At 45.7% G+C, this 16439-nt stretch overlaps 8 protein-coding genes across 8 annotated transcripts; 3 read left to right on the top strand and 5 right to left on the bottom strand.

Annotated features, from left to right (window-relative positions):
- Nucleotides 1–2163: 2163 nt before the first annotated feature.
- Nucleotides 2164–3106, bottom strand: LACBIDRAFT_325470 (uncharacterized protein; the record flags this gene model as incomplete). Its single annotated transcript, XM_001878855.1, has 4 exons — nt 2164–2210; nt 2379–2554; nt 2620–2646; nt 2859–3106. The coding sequence occupies 4 exons, from the start codon at nt 3104–3106 to the stop codon at nt 2164–2166; spliced, it is 498 nt and encodes a 165-aa protein (XP_001878890.1).
- A 3743-nt stretch (nt 3107–6849) lies between these two features.
- On the bottom strand, nt 6850–7466 carry LACBIDRAFT_148078 (uncharacterized protein; the record flags this gene model as incomplete). The annotated part of the gene is made up of 3 exons (XM_001878854.1): nt 6850–7134; nt 7210–7374; nt 7428–7466. Coding segments are annotated over 3 exons (489 nt in total), but the record flags the coding sequence as incomplete, so codon positions are not given.
- Nucleotides 7467–7490: 24 nt separating this feature from the next.
- On the bottom strand, nt 7491–8178 carry LACBIDRAFT_291041 (uncharacterized protein; the record flags this gene model as incomplete). The annotated part of the gene is made up of 2 exons (XM_001878853.1): nt 7865–8178; nt 7491–7799 (listed from the first exon to the last, which is right to left on the bottom strand). Coding segments are annotated over exons 1-2 (588 nt in total), but the record flags the coding sequence as incomplete, so codon positions are not given.
- A 163-nt stretch (nt 8179–8341) lies between these two features.
- On the top strand, nt 8342–9702 carry LACBIDRAFT_178493 (uncharacterized protein). The gene is made up of 4 exons (XM_001879073.1): nt 8342–8555; nt 8616–9059; nt 9108–9344; nt 9577–9702. Exons 1-4 carry the CDS (start codon nt 8405–8407, stop codon nt 9591–9593), a joined length of 849 nt encoding a protein of 282 aa, XP_001879108.1. The 5' UTR covers nt 8342–8404; the 3' UTR covers nt 9594–9702.
- A 453-nt stretch (nt 9703–10155) lies between these two features.
- LACBIDRAFT_184098 (hexokinase) lies at nt 10156–12754 on the bottom strand (the record flags this gene model as incomplete). The annotated part of the gene is made up of 13 exons (XM_001878852.1): nt 10156–10439; nt 10492–10550; nt 10611–10675; nt 10728–10950; nt 11010–11158; nt 11209–11307; nt 11363–11566; nt 11622–11733; nt 11788–12022; nt 12070–12142; nt 12413–12503; nt 12544–12567; nt 12630–12754. 13 exons carry the CDS (start codon nt 12752–12754, stop codon nt 10393–10395), a joined length of 1506 nt encoding a protein of 501 aa, XP_001878887.1. The 3' UTR covers nt 10156–10392.
- Nucleotides 12755–12882: 128 nt separating this feature from the next.
- LACBIDRAFT_183992 (mitochondrial 54S ribosomal protein YmL38/YmL34) lies at nt 12883–13522 on the top strand. Its single transcript, XM_001879072.1, has 3 exons — nt 12883–12937; nt 12989–13354; nt 13407–13522. The coding sequence occupies exons 1-3, from the start codon at nt 12911–12913 to the stop codon at nt 13413–13415; spliced, it is 402 nt and encodes a 133-aa protein (XP_001879107.1). The 5' UTR covers nt 12883–12910; the 3' UTR covers nt 13416–13522.
- Nucleotides 13523–14743: 1221 nt separating this feature from the next.
- LACBIDRAFT_325465 (uncharacterized protein) lies at nt 14744–15295 on the top strand (the record flags this gene model as incomplete). Its single annotated transcript, XM_001879071.1, has 3 exons — nt 14744–14915; nt 14978–15064; nt 15183–15295. The coding sequence occupies 3 exons, from the start codon at nt 14744–14746 to the stop codon at nt 15293–15295; spliced, it is 372 nt and encodes a 123-aa protein (XP_001879106.1).
- A 381-nt stretch (nt 15296–15676) lies between these two features.
- Nucleotides 15677–16124, bottom strand: LACBIDRAFT_317366 (uncharacterized protein; the record flags this gene model as incomplete). Its single annotated transcript, XM_001878851.1, has 2 exons — nt 15677–15751; nt 15804–16124. The coding sequence occupies 2 exons, from the start codon at nt 16122–16124 to the stop codon at nt 15677–15679; spliced, it is 396 nt and encodes a 131-aa protein (XP_001878886.1).
- Between the last annotated feature and the right edge of the window lie 315 nt (nt 16125–16439).

Here is a 16439-nt window from a genome sequence, read left to right as displayed (position 1 = left end):
GTGTAGGTGGGCTGAATGGTTTTTGTAGCAGTGGTGATGGTTGGTTAACAGTATAGAAAGTGGCAAACAGTAACAGATGTTGTTTTTCATTGTTTGGTTGCAACATTGCTGATGTGGCACCTAGATTTTATACCAGAAAAGAAAGCTGGAGAGAGGTGTGTGATTACTCATCTATCCACCTACCCTATGTTATGTGGTGGTGGTTGTGGTGGTAGCAGTAACAACTGAAATAAGCAGATTCTTTGCCAGTAATTAGTTCATAGCCCTTGTAGAGCCTCATTTTACAAAAGTCTGTTAAGAAGTTTACAAATCTAGTAAACAAGAATTTGTGCTTGCCAACATCCAAGATAAGATTTCTAATATGTGAAGTAGAAAAGGCTCACCTACCAGCATTGGTGACTCTAATACATTTGTCAATCATCTCACTCTTCATTCACCTGCAGTGTTCTACAACCAATTTGCCTGGGTGCATTATGTTTTTACCCAATTAATCGTCATTTTGACATTTTTCCAGTATTTTGGTGAGAATGATACATGTAAAAAACTTGAGTAGCAGAGAGGGTTTATCAGCTTGCTGGTTACAGTTGGTATAGTTTATCTGGGTGCCACTGCTTTCCCTTTCAAGCACTTCACATCAATACCAACCATTACAGGATTGATGCTGATGAAGCAACTTTAAATGGATGGTACATGTTATATCTCTAGTATAGGTTGAAGTTCCATGAAAAGAACTAGCTATCTTTGAAGTTGACAGTGACTTTATATGATATTAGATAGCAAGTTCTTTTCAACATCTTCAAACCAGACTTTCAAACCAGACTTTATAAGCAATGTCAAATCAGGGGTACATAAAATATGACAACAGTGAAGTAGCTAGCTGCCGCTGTAAGGATTTTCTGCAGTCTCAGTTTGAGCATACAGCACCATTGGATGCTAACTCTGTCTGTAGAAACTATAAATGCTGAGGCCAGAAATACCACAGCTTTCCTCATGTGAAAAAGTGTCAGATACAAAATTGAATGGTTCTCAAACACAATCAGTTCCCCTGAGAAGCTATACATGTACCAAGAGAGTCATAGCTTCATAGATTGAAGCCAAATGTCTATAATCCTCTCAGAGAATGCAAAAAATTGATGTGCAAAGATACTTACCACTTGCCACCTCTAAATGTGATCTCAAATCTCATTCCTACTCTTGCTGGCAAGAGCAAACATATTTTTGAACATCTGGTGATCTATAATGGCCCTGAATCATAAAAGAATCTCCTTATTCATTGTGTTTAAGAGCTTGGTCCTAGCATCTTAACCTCTACTCTTAGCTCAAAAATGTCATCATTACCACTGTCATCTGGCACTTCATTGTGAGTGCCAACCCACATCCCTTGATCTACTCAGACAGACTTTGTTTGGTCCTGCCAAGCCCAACCTCTTCTGGCTCAATTACTCCCATCTCCGGTCAGTTCTGTCAGCACATGACCTTCAACATAGACTTATTTCATGTTTACTAGCGGGTACTAGAGTTGGCAGATTAGAAAGCAGTATGGAGGTCATCCAAACTAGAAATGGCAGCTTAGAAAACAGTATGGAGGCTGTCCAAACTGATTTGAAGGCTGTCCAAACTGAGTTGAAGGTGGTCCATAGAACCATTCAGAATGGTATGTATTTCATTTCTTCAACTTACAATCATGTCCTAATTTTGCTGCTACTATAGTTGAGCTTTTAGCCAGTGTTATAGCAGTCATATATGCTATTAATTCATTACACTCACTGGGCAGATGGTAAGTTTTCAACATCTCCTTTATAATGTCAGACTGATGATATGGCAAACTCATTAGATGGGTAGATAGAGTGCTTGTATCCCAACATTTTGAGTTACTTTTTATCTTAAGCATTCCAGAATATCATACCTTGATACTGCATTTGTACTGCATAATGAGTGAAAGATATTGATGATGCTGGTGTGATAACTTATATAATGAAAAGTGTTTGGCCTGTTCAACACATACATCCACCATCCTCTCCGCCACCCACACTTGCATCCACTTTGGCCTCACCCCTCCACTCCCCAGTATATTCATTGATTTGCTACATCCACATGCCAGAAGGGCAAACCCAAAGGGTTTCCTTCTACCAAACCTCAAGCTCATCCACAACACTGGCCCAATCATGCATGGATTTTGGCTGTTCTCATACCAAGGCCAGTTAAGGTGGCTAAACTTGAAGTGGTCTCAATATACAGTGATGATCAAGTTGTCAAGAGATGTTCAACCATCCATGCTCTTCAAATAAGTACTTGACCCCCCGAGGGGACTTTGGCAACCTTACAGGCTCTGGATTTGGCGTGTGGCTGCATCATGACAAATCAAACCACTTTCTGACCTGCCCTCCCATCAATGCATGTTAATGGAACGCATTTGTGGATTTCCACCTTGATAGGGTGGCCCATACATTCCTTGAACAACATGCTGAACTCCAACTTGCCCTCATCCATAGCTTCAATTGCCAAAGCTACCTCCCAGGATTCCACTGTATGCACATTGACATCTTGGTACGTGCTATTTATCCAGAATTTATGTAAGCATAACCAGAAGCAATCAAAAAAAATCGATATTGAACTCACTTTAGTAGGTATTCAAACCTCATTTGACTGATTCCCATATTTGGCAGTAAATGTTTGATATGTTAAGAAATCCATGCCTTCTGGGAGCCACAATTATCCATGTTGTAGTGTAAGCAGTCCCTAGGATGTACAATGGACCACCTAAGCCAAAAGGCAGAATAACTGAGAAGTTACGTTCTCAGCCAGTGCATCCTATATATGATACAGTATGGGGACTGTAGTAATCATGCCATGATTACATGTAGCCCTTTACAGCAAGGTATGCATCGAGGAAAACTCGTAGGGTGATGTAGGTGAGGGTGCAAATGCAGTCATTGAACTTTTGGATGTCCATGTTAAGATGAGTATATTCATTTTTGAGGTGAGCATTGTCATCCTTCAGCAGCTGGATAACAGCATCCTGCTTTTTGAGTTGTTTTGTTGTGATGGTGGACTCCCTCATTAAGGCTTCCAGTTGCCATTTGAAGTGACTCATTGAGGTTGACATGTTGCTTGCTGCAGCATCTAGCATTTCAAATGTGAGTCAGAGGTTGGCTGCAGTGCTAACAAGGTCTTGTTCATGGCTTGAAGATGGCAAGAGCAAGGATAGATTTTCAAATGATGATAGAACAGTTGATTTTGCTAGGCCAACCAAGTGAAGGCGCATGGAGCCTGGTTTTATATTCAAGGATACACCATCTTTGTGAACCTTTTTAAGTTTGGTGATATTGATGTGTTGAGACCCTAATGATTCCAGGCTCCAACTTTGGCATGCAGGCTAACAGTGTGACAATTCCCTGCTTTGCTCCTTCAATGGAAACCACTTATTTTTGTAAATCCACCTTAAACAACTTCTGTAGTGTTGGATATACATACAAGTCATGATATTTAAAAAATCTAAGCTCATGGTTGTGTATTGGTTGAGATTGAAAAATGTGCCAACTCAGAGGGGGTGCCAAGGTACTGATAGGTCATAGTAGTGTTTGCTACTATCATTTATCCTCTGTCTTCCCAATTCTGAGTCTACACTGCTCTTAACTCTGCACTGTTAAACCTTTTGGACTTAACTCCATACTCATAACTTCTTGGACCTTTACCTTGAGTCTCTTGGACTTAACTCTGTATGCCTAACCTCCTGAACTTAACTCTGTATCCCAATATCTGCATGTCAACTCTATTCTAGGTTATGTCTTCTCCAGGCTAGTATCTACTGGTGGTATATGCATTGACCAGTACCCTTGTCTCTCTTTCTACTAAAGGAATAGGACAGATCCCAACATGAAAGGCTTTCCAAAAACATTTAGGTACTCAAAAAAAAAAAAAAAAAAAAGAAATGACAAGAAAACATGATGAATAGTTCACTTACACTTGAGAGGTGAATTTTCTGTGCTTTATGCAATACATTAGCATGGTAAGCAATGCCCAACAAAATCTTGGAATGGTGGGAAGCTTAGCTAAACTGTGCCCAACAAAGACTTCCCCCTAGTCCACACCTCACCCAGCAACCCCTTCACATTTGAATGACAAATCTAAAAAAATAGGGGGGAGTGCACAATTCATAAACCATAATTTTATAATGGTTTCTTCTCAAATCTCTGAGGGAGCTCACAAGAATTTCAAATCAGAAAATTATAGCAAAAGAAATATGATCCTTATTTGAATGTGGAAGCACTGTAAAGAGGTTTTTTGTTTTTTTGATCTGTGGTGCTCCAGTTTTAATATATTTGATAATAACTGAGCTGTTGAAAAACATTTGATGCACATTCTACTAATAGTTTTCATGTGGTCCTTTATACTATGCATTCTAATTGCAGTCAATGTTTGATGTTGGGCGTATTCTGAATTTACCCACCTGACAAATGTGAAGTAAATGTTGAGCAATAATGCCTCTAATCAACATGTGGTCCAATCATTTGTGTATTGGGCAAATAACTGCCTCTTCCTGGTGTTATATATCATATCTGTTGATTTTGAAGTACCTTTTATAATAACCTTAGCTGCTTTTCACCCAAAAAATTGGTGGGGTCACTGGGTGGAATTACTGCCCTTGCTGCTTATAAGATAGACATCCAACCACAACCACCACTAACCCAACCCCATATAATTTGTGGGGGCTCTTGGCACAAAGGCAGTGCACATGCTTTGCATGAACATAAATAGCTGTGCATGCTTGAGGCTGTGGGTTCAAATCCCAGAGTCCCATTATCATTACTCTCACTCTTTTTGGACATTTCCAGAGGAACCAGGTGACAACTTATCTTCTTACTTACATAGTAGAATTACAGGCCTCATGCATGAAATAAATTTGAACAAAACAGGATGGCTAACTTTATCTTTCAATCTTCCCTCCCTTACCCTTTTTCCTTTAGCTTGGCATCCTACACAGAAGAGGGCTCTTGGCACAGAGGTAGCATGCATGCTTTGCATGAAGAGCAATATCAGGTCAATTGCTGCATGCCTGAGGTTGTGGGTTCAAATCTCACAGTGTCCATTGTTTTGTTTTTTTGCTTTTGGATGTTGGATGTTGGCAAAGTGTTTTTTCTTATGGTAAAAACCCAACCTTGTCCTCATGCACAACACTCCCATTTTCTGCACAAATGGATTTAGAACTACCTTCTTCCTTAGCTTCCTCAATGTTACCTGGAAGGAAAGGCTCTTGGCACAGGGGTAGCACGCATGCTTTGCATGCATGAGGTAAAATCTCTAAATGTGTGCATGTGTGAAGTTGTGGGTTCAAATCCCAGTGTCCATTGTTTTTTTCTCTTTTTTTTTGATGTTGGAAGTTGGCAAAAGGTTTTTCTTATGGTAAAAACCCATTCTTGTCCCTCATGCACAACACTTCCATGTACTGCACAAATGAAATGGATTTAGGACTACTTATCCCTTCCTTCTTCTCTAGCTTCCTCATTGTTACAGGGAAGGAAGGGGCTCTTGGCACAGGGGCAGCACACATGCTTTGCATTAGGCCTCAAAGTTGAGAAAAATTTGATGCATGCATGAGGTTGTGGGTTCAAATCCCACAGTGTCCAATGTCCAGTTATTTTCATATGTTTTCATCTTGGACATTGGCAGAGGGTTGGAATTTCATGGTAAAAACCCATTGTTGTCATGCACAACACTTCCATGTTCTGTACAAATGAAATGAATTCAGGACTACTTTCTTTGAGTTTTCCTGTCCTTGTTCCTTGGATTCCTCAATCTTACCAGTTTAAGGAAGGGCTCTTGACACAGGGGTAGCACACACGCTTTGCATGACAGAAAATACTCCCAAACTTGTACATGTGTGAGGTCATGGGTTCAAATCCCATAGTGTCCATTGTGTTTTTTTTTGCTTTTGAACCTTGGCAGAGGGTTGAAAATTCAGTTTCTTACAGAAAAAAAGCCTAATTCTTGTCCTCATGCACAACACTCCTATGTAATAGATTTAATGTTCTATTGCTTGTTACTTCTATTCAATCTTCTCTCTTTAAGGGCTCTTGGCACAGGGGTAGTGTGCACACCTTGCATGGTAGTATGGCAACATAGTCTGCATATGTGTGAGGTTGTGGGTTCAAATCCCACAGTGTCCAATGCTCAGTTGTTCTCATATGTTTTCCTTTTGGACATTGGCAGAGTGTTGAAAATTCATTTTTTTACCCTATTCTTGTCCACAACTCCCATGTTTTGTATAAACAAAAAATATTTAATTTTTCCCATTCCTTCTTTCTTATCTTCATCAATGCTACTGAGAAGAAAAGGAAGGGCACTTAGCACAGGGTAGTGCACACACTTTGCATTGTTCAAACATTGATAATTCTTGTGTGAGGTCGTGGGTTCAAATCCCACAGTGTCCATTTTTCTTTTTCTTTTGGATGTTGGCAGAGGGTTGAAAATTCATTTTCTTATGGTGAAAACCTATTCATGCACAACACTTTCATGTTTTGTACTAACAGAATAAATTCAGGACTAACCTATTTTAATTTTCCCGGCCCTCCTCCTTGGATTGCTCAATCTAGCTCATCCAAGGAGGGGCTCTTGGCACAGGGGTAGCGCGCACGCTTTGCATCCCATTGAAAGATGACCTTGCATGCGTGAGGTCGTGGGTTCAAATCCCACAGTGTCCACTCTTTTTTATCATATTCTTACTTGGACGATAAAAAAAAACTGTAGCTTTTTTAATCAACCTCCCGACATTCAAAACGAAAACCAAAAAAAAAAACATAAAATTCTCTCTGATACAAAAAAACCTCCCTACCCCTAACCCGTCTTATTCTTACTCCTCTTCCCAACCTGCGCCTGAAACCCACTCTTAATAGCATTAACGCTCCTCCTACTCCCACAGCTCTCACACGCCATGAAGAAAATCCTATTCTCCTTTGTGAGAAGCGTATCGGGGGACTTGCACGTTTTACAGGTGACGTATTCGACCATGTATCGACGGAGGACGTTTTCGATTTGTTTTTGTTGGAAGCGGCCTTTGATGACGAGCCGGCCTGCGCCGTCGACGGAGCCTGTTGTTCCCATTTCGGCGAAGAGGAATTGGATGACGTGTTCCGGCTTTGGGGAGGGGGGGTGTGGTTAGTGAGGGGAAGGGAGGGAAGGAAAGAAGGGAGGGAGAGGAAGAAGACGAACCTGTCTGTGCATCTTCTTGCATATGTCTGTGACGTTTGCGAATATGGATTTCTTGTTTCCTTCTCGGAAGAGTTGGGGTGGGGCGATTGTGTACCGCTTTCGGGAGGATGTGGAGAGGAGGGCGGGGTTGGCTGCGTGGAGGGAGGCGTAGAACCTCGTTAGGAGCTGCGTACCCGTTAGCGACTCAACATAACAAGTACGAGGAAGGGGAGATGGACCTCGGGATAAGTATAATCACGATCACTCTTCAACCACGCCTCGGTCCCCGCATCCACACCGACGGGTGCGTCCCCCCCTTGCTGAGCGAACGGATCGTCCCCCAGCTCCGCCTCGTCGATGTGGTCGAGGTGCGTAGTATCTGGCTCTGGGCCGTCTTCGTCGTCTTCCTCTGCCGTGGTGGATTTGGCTTTAGAGTCATTAAGCTCCTTCTCGAACGCTTCCAAGTCGAACGCGGCTTTTTTCTTGGTGGATTTCTTTTTCTTTTTGAGGTCGGAAAAGTCGAGGTCGTCGGGTGTGATTGTAGCTGTTGCTGCTGCTGATGGTGTGGGTTCGGTGGTAGCAGCGGGTGTGGATGTTCCCGAGTCGTCTCCCTGCATTTCAATTCGAATTATTCATAAGTCGTACCCTATGTTGAATGTAATAGAAGAAGACGCACGAAATCCATAGGAATCTCCTTCTTCTTTTTCTTCTTCTTGATATCCCCAAACATAGTTTTGAAATCATCGTCTGCGGGCTTCTCCTTCTCCTCTTTCATCCGCTCATGAGCCGTCGTCGGGCCCAAATCGACGGGATCACCGTTGATAGTCGTTCCATCGATAGAATCTGGAGGGGGCGCTGTGGGGTCTGCGTCTGCGCCCAATGGATCTTCGGTGAACGCTACTGTTTTCTTTTTGCGTTTTTTGAGAGAGGGATCGAAAAGCGGTTCTTCGGACATGTTGTTTCGAGGTTGCAAGAGTTGGTTTTATAGCGCTGTAACCGTTGAAAGTGTCGATGATGATTAGATCTGCTCTCTGACTCACTTCAAACTCCGTCTCTAACACCGTGGGAATTTCCTCCGACCATCTCCGACTGCCAACAAACTTGGCCTACTCACCAACCTCTTCAGTGTCCAGCCATGCTCGCTCGTCGTTCTTTAGCCCGCGCCACGGCCACCGCGACGGTGGGCCCAGCTGCTGCGCCCTCACAAGCCCGCAACATGGCCACCCTCCGTGAAATCGAGCTGCGCCTCAAGTCCGTCAGGAACATTGAGAAAATCACAAAGTCCATGAAGATGATCGCTTCTACCAAGCTCGCAAAAGCCCAGAGGGCTATGCAAGCGGGTAAAGCGTATGGACTTGCCAACTCTGGTTCGTCCTCTTTTTTTTCTCTCTCGTATAGGAAGGACATGTAACGCGGAAACGAAACAGAGGTCTTCGCAAACGTCCCATCAGACAAACCAACCCCCAACAAACTCTTCGTCGTCATCTCTTCCGACAAAGGTCTCTGCGGCGGTATCCACTCCTCCGTCTCAAAAGCCACCCGCCGCGCATTAGCCAACGCCCCCGACTCCCCACTCGTCTCCCTCCCAGCCGAAGACGCCACCGCCGACCCCTCTTCCCCCATCATGGTCGTCGGGGACAAATCCAAGGGGCAGCTCATGCGCAACTACGGCGAAAACTTTCAGTTGACGTTTAACCAGATTGGGAGGGACATTCCGACGTTTGCGGACGCTGCTGCTGTGGCGGATATGATTGTGCAGAGTGGGGTCAAGTATGATTCGATTGTGGTTGTTTATAATAAGTTTGTGTCGGCTATTTCGTATGAGAGTGCGGTTTATGAGGTGAAGGGAGAGGAGGCGCTTAGGGAGAGCAGTACGTTTCCCCTTTTCCCTTTACTCTTCTTATATTGATGTCGGCTAGACGCGTTCAAGGTGTACGAAAACGAAGACAACGCCACTCGGGACCTGGCAGAGTTCTCACTCGCCAACGCGCTCTACGCTGCACTCGTCGAGGGACACGCATGCGAACAGAGTGCCCGCCGAAACGCTATGGATAACGCGTCCAAGAATGCAGGCGAAATGATTGGGACCCTGCAGATGCAGTACAACCGTGGCCGCCAAGCTGCCATTACGAATGAGCTGGTGGATATCATTACTGGTGCGTTTTGCCTGCTACTTCCCTTGCTATCCCATTGTTTTTATCTTCCCCTCCCCTTCAATGCTCTCCCCCCCTCCCTTCACGCATATATTGTACTCCGACACTTCTTTCTCTTTCCCCCTTCCACCGTTCTTTTCATCTCCCCCTTCCACCTTTACGCATATACTTTGCCCCTTCCCTTCCCCTTCCTTGTCTTGTCATCTGCCCATCTAACGCCCACCCCTTCCAACAGGTGCCAGCGCTCTGTAAGCGACGAGCATACATACGATACAAAAAAATCAGTAGATACCACCATCATCAGCGCTTGTTCTTGTCAACGCTTTTACAGACTTAACAAGATTGCTTGCTTAGAACTGCCAATGCTTATTAAGTGCCTGAACTGTGACTACGACCACTGCAAGCTTGAGTGGTCAATGTATGCGGTACGCCTGGTAGACTGCTGGGCATTTGGCTCTCGTTCAAGAGTGGGTTGCCTCAACATGCACGTCGTATGTGTCCTGGCCAGTGATAGTGTTGCTGGACTTCTTTGGTCTCGACTGTATGCATCCATTGAGAATCCCCAGACCATACTAACATGGAACAGGTCAAGTCGACGTCTAGTTACGTAATCACCAACTTGTCTAACGTCAATGGCCCACCCCCTTGACTGGCGTTCATCTACGCCGACTTGGCTAGGGTTCGTCTACGCCGACTTGACTGGCGCCGGCGTTCAGCTACACCGACTTGGCCAGCGTTCATCGTTCATCAGCGATTCCGTTTTGTCCAAGGCAAACGGTATACGTGATACTTGTATGGTTTACCCGACACGTTAGGCAGCTTAAAAGGACACTCCGTTAAAATCTACGGCATCTACATAGTATGATTTGCTAACTAAACAAACAGAACAACAGAGTCCTAAAGTACATACATAGGTGGTCTTACAAGTTTCTTAGTTTTGTGTTTGAACATTGCTCCTCCGAATCTCATCAACGTACAACATATAAATACTCGAGTTTCTCTTTGACCACGCAGTCTCAACAGCAAAAACGTTGAGTGAGGCCTTGGATTCTTAGACGTGGTCGTAGAGGCGCTGCTCTTTTCTAGTCTTCGTCATGGCTGAAAGAAGATCAGGAGGGGTCGAGTAGCTTGAGAAATCAGAAAAGAGTACCAGCAATGATGGCGCTCCCAACGCCACTCCCATCTTCCGCATGATGCGTCACAATCTTCCTGTCAAACCGGCAGGATATCATCAGTTCAAACCCTATCCTAGAACGCTTGAAATCTAACCTCCCCTTCTCTCCAAATATGTCAACAAGCCCCTCATGTACCCGATCTGCGAACCCAGGATATTTCTGCCCATGCAAGTTAACACCGTGCCAAATCGCTCAAAAACACCTCACTCACATTATATAAAGACCCATCAGCACCAACCTCACAACCCTCGCCATTGTCCAGGTATCCCATCCGTCCAACGATGGCCGCGATACCACAGGCGCTCAGACGCGCAGCACGTCGCCCAATGAGTTTGGCTAGGGCGCGGAAGAATTGGCGTTCGGCCAGGGTAGTTTCAACGGCGAAGAAGTGAGAAAAGATGCCGATGATCATCAGGAGTTCATCAGTTGGGTCACTGAGGAGAGGAGCGTTGTTACGTTGTGTGTCGAGTGGGAACAGAATAGAACGCCTCACCTCTCCATTAAAGACAGGAAAGCAGTGTCAAAGACGTAGGGGTTCTCGAGCTTGTACGTGTTCTGCCCTAGGAAGAGCACCCCCTCATCAACTAGCTCGCAGATTACGAGACGCAGGATTTCGCCAAGGTATCTCCCAGAGATGAGTTTCTAATCATGCCGTGAGCAGCGGTCGCCTGGTTACGAGAAGCGAACTCAACCTCAAATGCCTGTTCCCCAGGTTTATTCGATGACTCATCGACAATGATATCGTACTTTGTCCTTGGGAGGTGTTCATGCTCGAAGGAATCAAAGGCCCCCTTAGGTTTTCGTCCATCAGCAAATCCTCCTCACTCAAGACAATCTAAAGCCTACCCATTCACAGTTGATACACATCGATGCGTCTCCTGGAATGCCCACGTCGTTTATCTTCGTAATCTCGCTGACTTTCTCCATATACGCAGCGTTGCATCCCGTGCCAAAGATGACCGCAATTTTGGCATTAGGGTTGACGTAGTGGGACGCGATAAGGGTACCGGTGGTGTCGTTGATGAGCGCCGTAAGTGTGACAGGGAGTTGCTGGGCCAAGGTCAATTAACTTCCCGTCAGATGACGGAGAAGGCGGGAGACGTACATATGTAACGAGGGACTTGCGGAACATTTCCGCTACATCATGGCCTTCCGTGTTGAGTGCCGCAAACCCTTTTGTCCAGCGGATGAGAATGCCATGGTCGATTTTCAGCTGACTGTCGACGGTGTGAAAACCGTTGCAACCTGAAGTGCGAAAAGTGAAGACTTACTGGCATGGGTAGGAAAAGGTGAATCCAAGAGGCAGGGTCTCCCCAGGCTTCAAAGTAAGTGAGCCATCTGCCAGGCTAGTATCAACGAACGTCTTCAAGCACTGCGCGCAGAAGTCGAACAGCTTTTGACCGTCTTCCTGCTTTTGTTCCTCCGTAAGCCGATACTTGGACTGGGAGATTTCAAATTTGCCTTCGCCCTGTAGGGTAACAAGGCATACGCGCAGGTTCGTGCCACCTATGGAATAGTTTAGAGGAGTAGTAGATTACGGCAGAGAGGCGGACCTAGATCGACGGCAAGATAGTCGCCTTTCTCCTGTCCTGTCGGCCAACCAAAGACGAAGGTAGGTATCATTGGCTGTGGGATAGGTTGATCAGTAAGATGCCAAAGTGATTACATGGAGATGAAGGAGGCAAACGATTGCTGATTCGTCAGAAATGCAGGAAACCCGAAGCCGGAACAGGACACAACTGCCATAGGATGTCATGCCTAGCTGAAGCAGCGCAGTGACAGTCCTCTAATCGTCAAAACGCCCATCGGACTTTCTGCGGAGGTAGCAGCGACCCCATAGTGTGCAGCGACGCTAGAGACATCGCGTTCTCCTAAGATGGGGTAGATTGCACGTACCACGATTTGTTCAGGCTTTTGCAAGCCCAACTCTAAAGTCTCTTTAAATGATTCCACAATTATCCTCATCCGCTGAGGAGTCAACGTGAATCTGGGTAGGAGACGACTCAGACGAGTCCATCGGAGGAAACGTCTGAGGCTTACAGTGTCTCGTACTTCCTTAGATGGTCGGCCATAGTCCTAAGGGCATATCAGCACTACATCCAGATGCGACGACGCGACAAAGACGCACTTCTTGGTTGCGTGGGGGAGATCTTCCTCATCGTGGGTCCTAGTGTGGATGGCCAGGGTTTGCCCTGTGGGCAAGGTGAAGCTGCCGCTGCCACGACGTGAGAGGACCATGCTGGGCGGTGACGGCGATGGTGGGGAGATGAGCGATGATGACGAGGGGAGGAGAAGTTCTGCGCTGAGAATACTGGAACCACGGGCTTGAATGAATTCATTTAAATAACGCGTGGGAGTTGTCCTGGACATTTTACTTTCTATTCCGCCATCGTCATGATTGGCCTCAAATCCACCCTCAACGTATAGTATATACCCTTGTCGTCGTCAATTCTCGCTCTGAACTAGTTCTAGTGCATAGACAACTCTGGCGCTCTTATTGTAGAATGTGTTAACGTTCTAAAAAATAAGGTCACCAATGGCTGGGGATCCGTCGGCGACGAAATCGTGTGCGTCGTGCAACGCGCTCGTCCAATCTCAGCCGCTACCCAAGCTTCCGTGAACGCTGTCAAAGTCCGACGAGGAGACGTTCGAAGGGCTGTCATTGTGCGGACACGTAAAGCGGTCCGACGACCAGACGGTAGTGTCATTCGGTTCGATGACAACGCCGCAGTGCTTCTGAACAACAAGAGGGAGATGTTGGGAACGCGGATTGGTGGGCTTGTGAGTGCAGATTTGAGACTGAAGGGGTGGGGTAAAATTGTCAGTCTTGCTCCAAAAGTGAGTCCCTTCTTGTCCATCTTTGGATATTCTCGAGTGACGACTTTGCCAGGTTGTATAGTTAATGCCTACATATATATCCTGGGACATCTTTTCCTCTTGAAACGTCTAGTCCGAAGTCCCCGAACTCTCCGTCGTCCGGTGGGTCTTAACAGTGCCTGTAGCTGACATATAGAGGATCAGCTGCGCATCATCTTACGACTTGAATTCGTTCACTATTGGTTCGGCCTCAATACCAAAGTGCAGCGTGCCAATTTTCACCTGCCTGGTTTAACTTTCCTCAATCATTACTACCTCAAGCCATTTCCTCCATCACTTCTTAATGATGGTCTTCACATTTTTGCTGGGCACAATACTGCTTTTGTACGATAATCACCAGTACTAAATCCTGTTCCATGGGCGAAATACCGAACTTTAGCCTGGACCGTGTTGCCATTCAATACACAACAAAATCCCTGCAACTGTTCCTCGACAACTCAATCCTTTTGAAAACTCTATGCATGGGCTCTTGGCACAGGGGTAGCGCGCACGCTTTGCATTATGATTGAATATGCTTGCGTGAGGTCGTGGGTTCAAATCCCACAGTGTCCATCCACTGTGCATGTTTGCTTTTTTGGCCCTGCACGGACATCCTTTGCAATTGTCCAGATTGTCGGCCTCAACACCATTGGGTAACTTTACGCTCCGAAGAGGTGAGTCTGCATACTAACTACTCTATACATTTTAGGAACAGGAGGACATCAGAGTTAACATCTAAGGACACCCTTTTTCCCCCTTGGATCTAGTCCAAGAGCCAGCTTGTACATCTTCAGAGATCGTCGCATTTTGACTTGAATGATTTTGCCAACCTATCCTCAATGGGCTCTTGGCACAGGGGTAGCGCGCACGCTTCGCATTTCGACATGACGGTATGATCTGCGTGAGGTCGTGGGTTCAATTCCCACAGTGTCCACTTTTGCGTCTTAGGCTTTTTCTTTGACAGGTACAAACCCTGGCCAGCGTTACCGCAATGAAGGGATACATTCCACGATCAATGAGATTGCAAGTTTCATAGGAACAACTGCAGACAGCTTTTTGCCAGATGTTTTTTACAACCATGGTAAGCAAAATTGCAACTAATCCGTCTCCTATATTTTCAACCTTTTCGCATTCAGCTTGTTTTATTTGACCGTGTGTCGACTGCAAGGATGCTCATTCCCGGAATGATCGTCCGGAGGTGTCAATACGCCCACAAGATGCCACCAAGGTCCAAAAGCGCTGGACGTTCAGGAACAAGCGTGCTTCCAGATTACAATCGCTCGAGCTTTATCGCTACGGGATCAACTCATGCATATCACCACAACCTCCCTTCTCTTTTCTGCGCAACATACTGTATCATAACCGATAAAAATGTCACTTATCTCTGCTGGTGCTGGAAGTATTCAGTATAACTCGGTTGGGCCTGGGAATCAGATCATTCACAATCGCGAAGAAGGCATCAAGATCACCATCAACTTTGGTAACGGCCACGCTCATACGACCGACCCACATAATAACGCTGTAGGAAACGAATCCAGCATCCGTATGACAGCAGTTCAATCTGAAGATAACTTGTTCCATTGATACCCTTTTTTTGCTCTCTAGACACTACGAGAAATACAGACCCAGAAGTCGTGATTGATCACAATGCCAGTGCCACGAATGCCCCGAATTGCATGAGCGAAGATCCTGGTGAATGGGTTTAGCAAGTCGAATCCAGTTGTGCGCTAACATCATTTGTGTAGAACCTTTACCAGGTATTCGGCGTCATTCCGTCTTCAAGTTTTAAATTAAATTGAAATCGATGTAGAGGCAGACCAGCCGGATGTGACCGTGTCTGGCCAGTGGGGCCCCGAAGATGCTCTCAATATGGCACAAGGCAAGTCGAATTTCCTACCCACTGGTTCCCCAGAACACCCTTGAGTTAAGGCCTTCGCCTATCAGGCTTGCTTCGGCAATACCGTCCCTCTGTTCCCTCAACGTAAATGACGGTAGTAAAATCTTCTTTGCCTCATGGGTAAGTGCGCGTTTCCCGAAAAACACAGGTAATAATTTACTCACGGGCCAAAGCAAGTTAACAGTCTGGGACAATCGGCAGGTCGTTGGAGCCTTTTTTGCCATGCCATGGAATACATAAATCGGGACTGAATGGCATAATGGCACCACCCTAGATAGAAAGTGACCCCAGTTGTGGGACGGCCGACAAGGATTCGTTTGGAAATGAGTGTTGACTGGTGCTTGCTCACCTCCCTGGTAAAATGCTTTCTTGGGGCCAGAGAGAAGAATTTGGCATTGGGTTTCTTCCTAAGCAAACTTCTCCAGCGGGGAATGAAATGATGCCGTATAACACACTGGCGTTCTTCTGCAGAAAGGCGGACCCTATTACATGAACGTCAAATTAATTGAAATGAGAATTTGCAGTATACCATACCACACCAGTTTCTTCCTCTTTTGTGGGGCACCTAATGCTTGAAAACAGACGGTAAGAATTATAATCTGTGGCTCTGGATCCTGATCTGTCAAGTAACGAGGCACCCGGAGAGAAAGAAGTCTGGGAAGGTATGGGGGTTGCCGCTGGTACTGAAAGTGCTGCGGTGCTGCCTTGAACACGAGTTTTCACGACATCGAATGGGAAAGTGACCACCCAGCCGGCCGCAGACAGAGGTGATATCAGTAATACTGATGGCGAAAGACAAAAAAAAAGAGCATACGAACTCCTGCAACCCCTCCGGCCAGCAAAAGGGAGGGCCATGATAGTTTAGTCATGTCAGGTTTTACCTGAGCCAATATAAACGAAGAATCCAGAGGCGTCACCGCCGGGGTTGAAAGGTAGCGGCATGTAGAATAGCTTATGTCTTGTAAAATGAGATGCCAGTCTGAAATTTGGTCAGCGGGGTCGGATGTGTAGAGAGTGGCATTATCACAGCCAGGCGCAACAATCACTGGCTACCCGGTGTCGAATGGTCGATAGCATTTTTTGATTATAGTCATGCAAGAAAAGAGCGTGCTTGGAGTTGCAGGAAAGCGCAGAATTTTTAAAAAAAATTGGCGACTTCATGTCTTGTTG

The sequence above is a fragment of the Laccaria bicolor genome, genomic scaffold (assembly GCF_000143565.1).
Source record: "Laccaria bicolor S238N-H82 LACBIscaffold_7 genomic scaffold, whole genome shotgun sequence".
In the NCBI taxonomy this organism is placed as follows: domain Eukaryota; kingdom Fungi; phylum Basidiomycota; class Agaricomycetes; order Agaricales; family Hydnangiaceae; genus Laccaria; species Laccaria bicolor.
The sequence above is the reverse complement of the archived record's forward strand: the minus strand, read 5'-3'. Positions and strand labels throughout refer to the sequence as shown.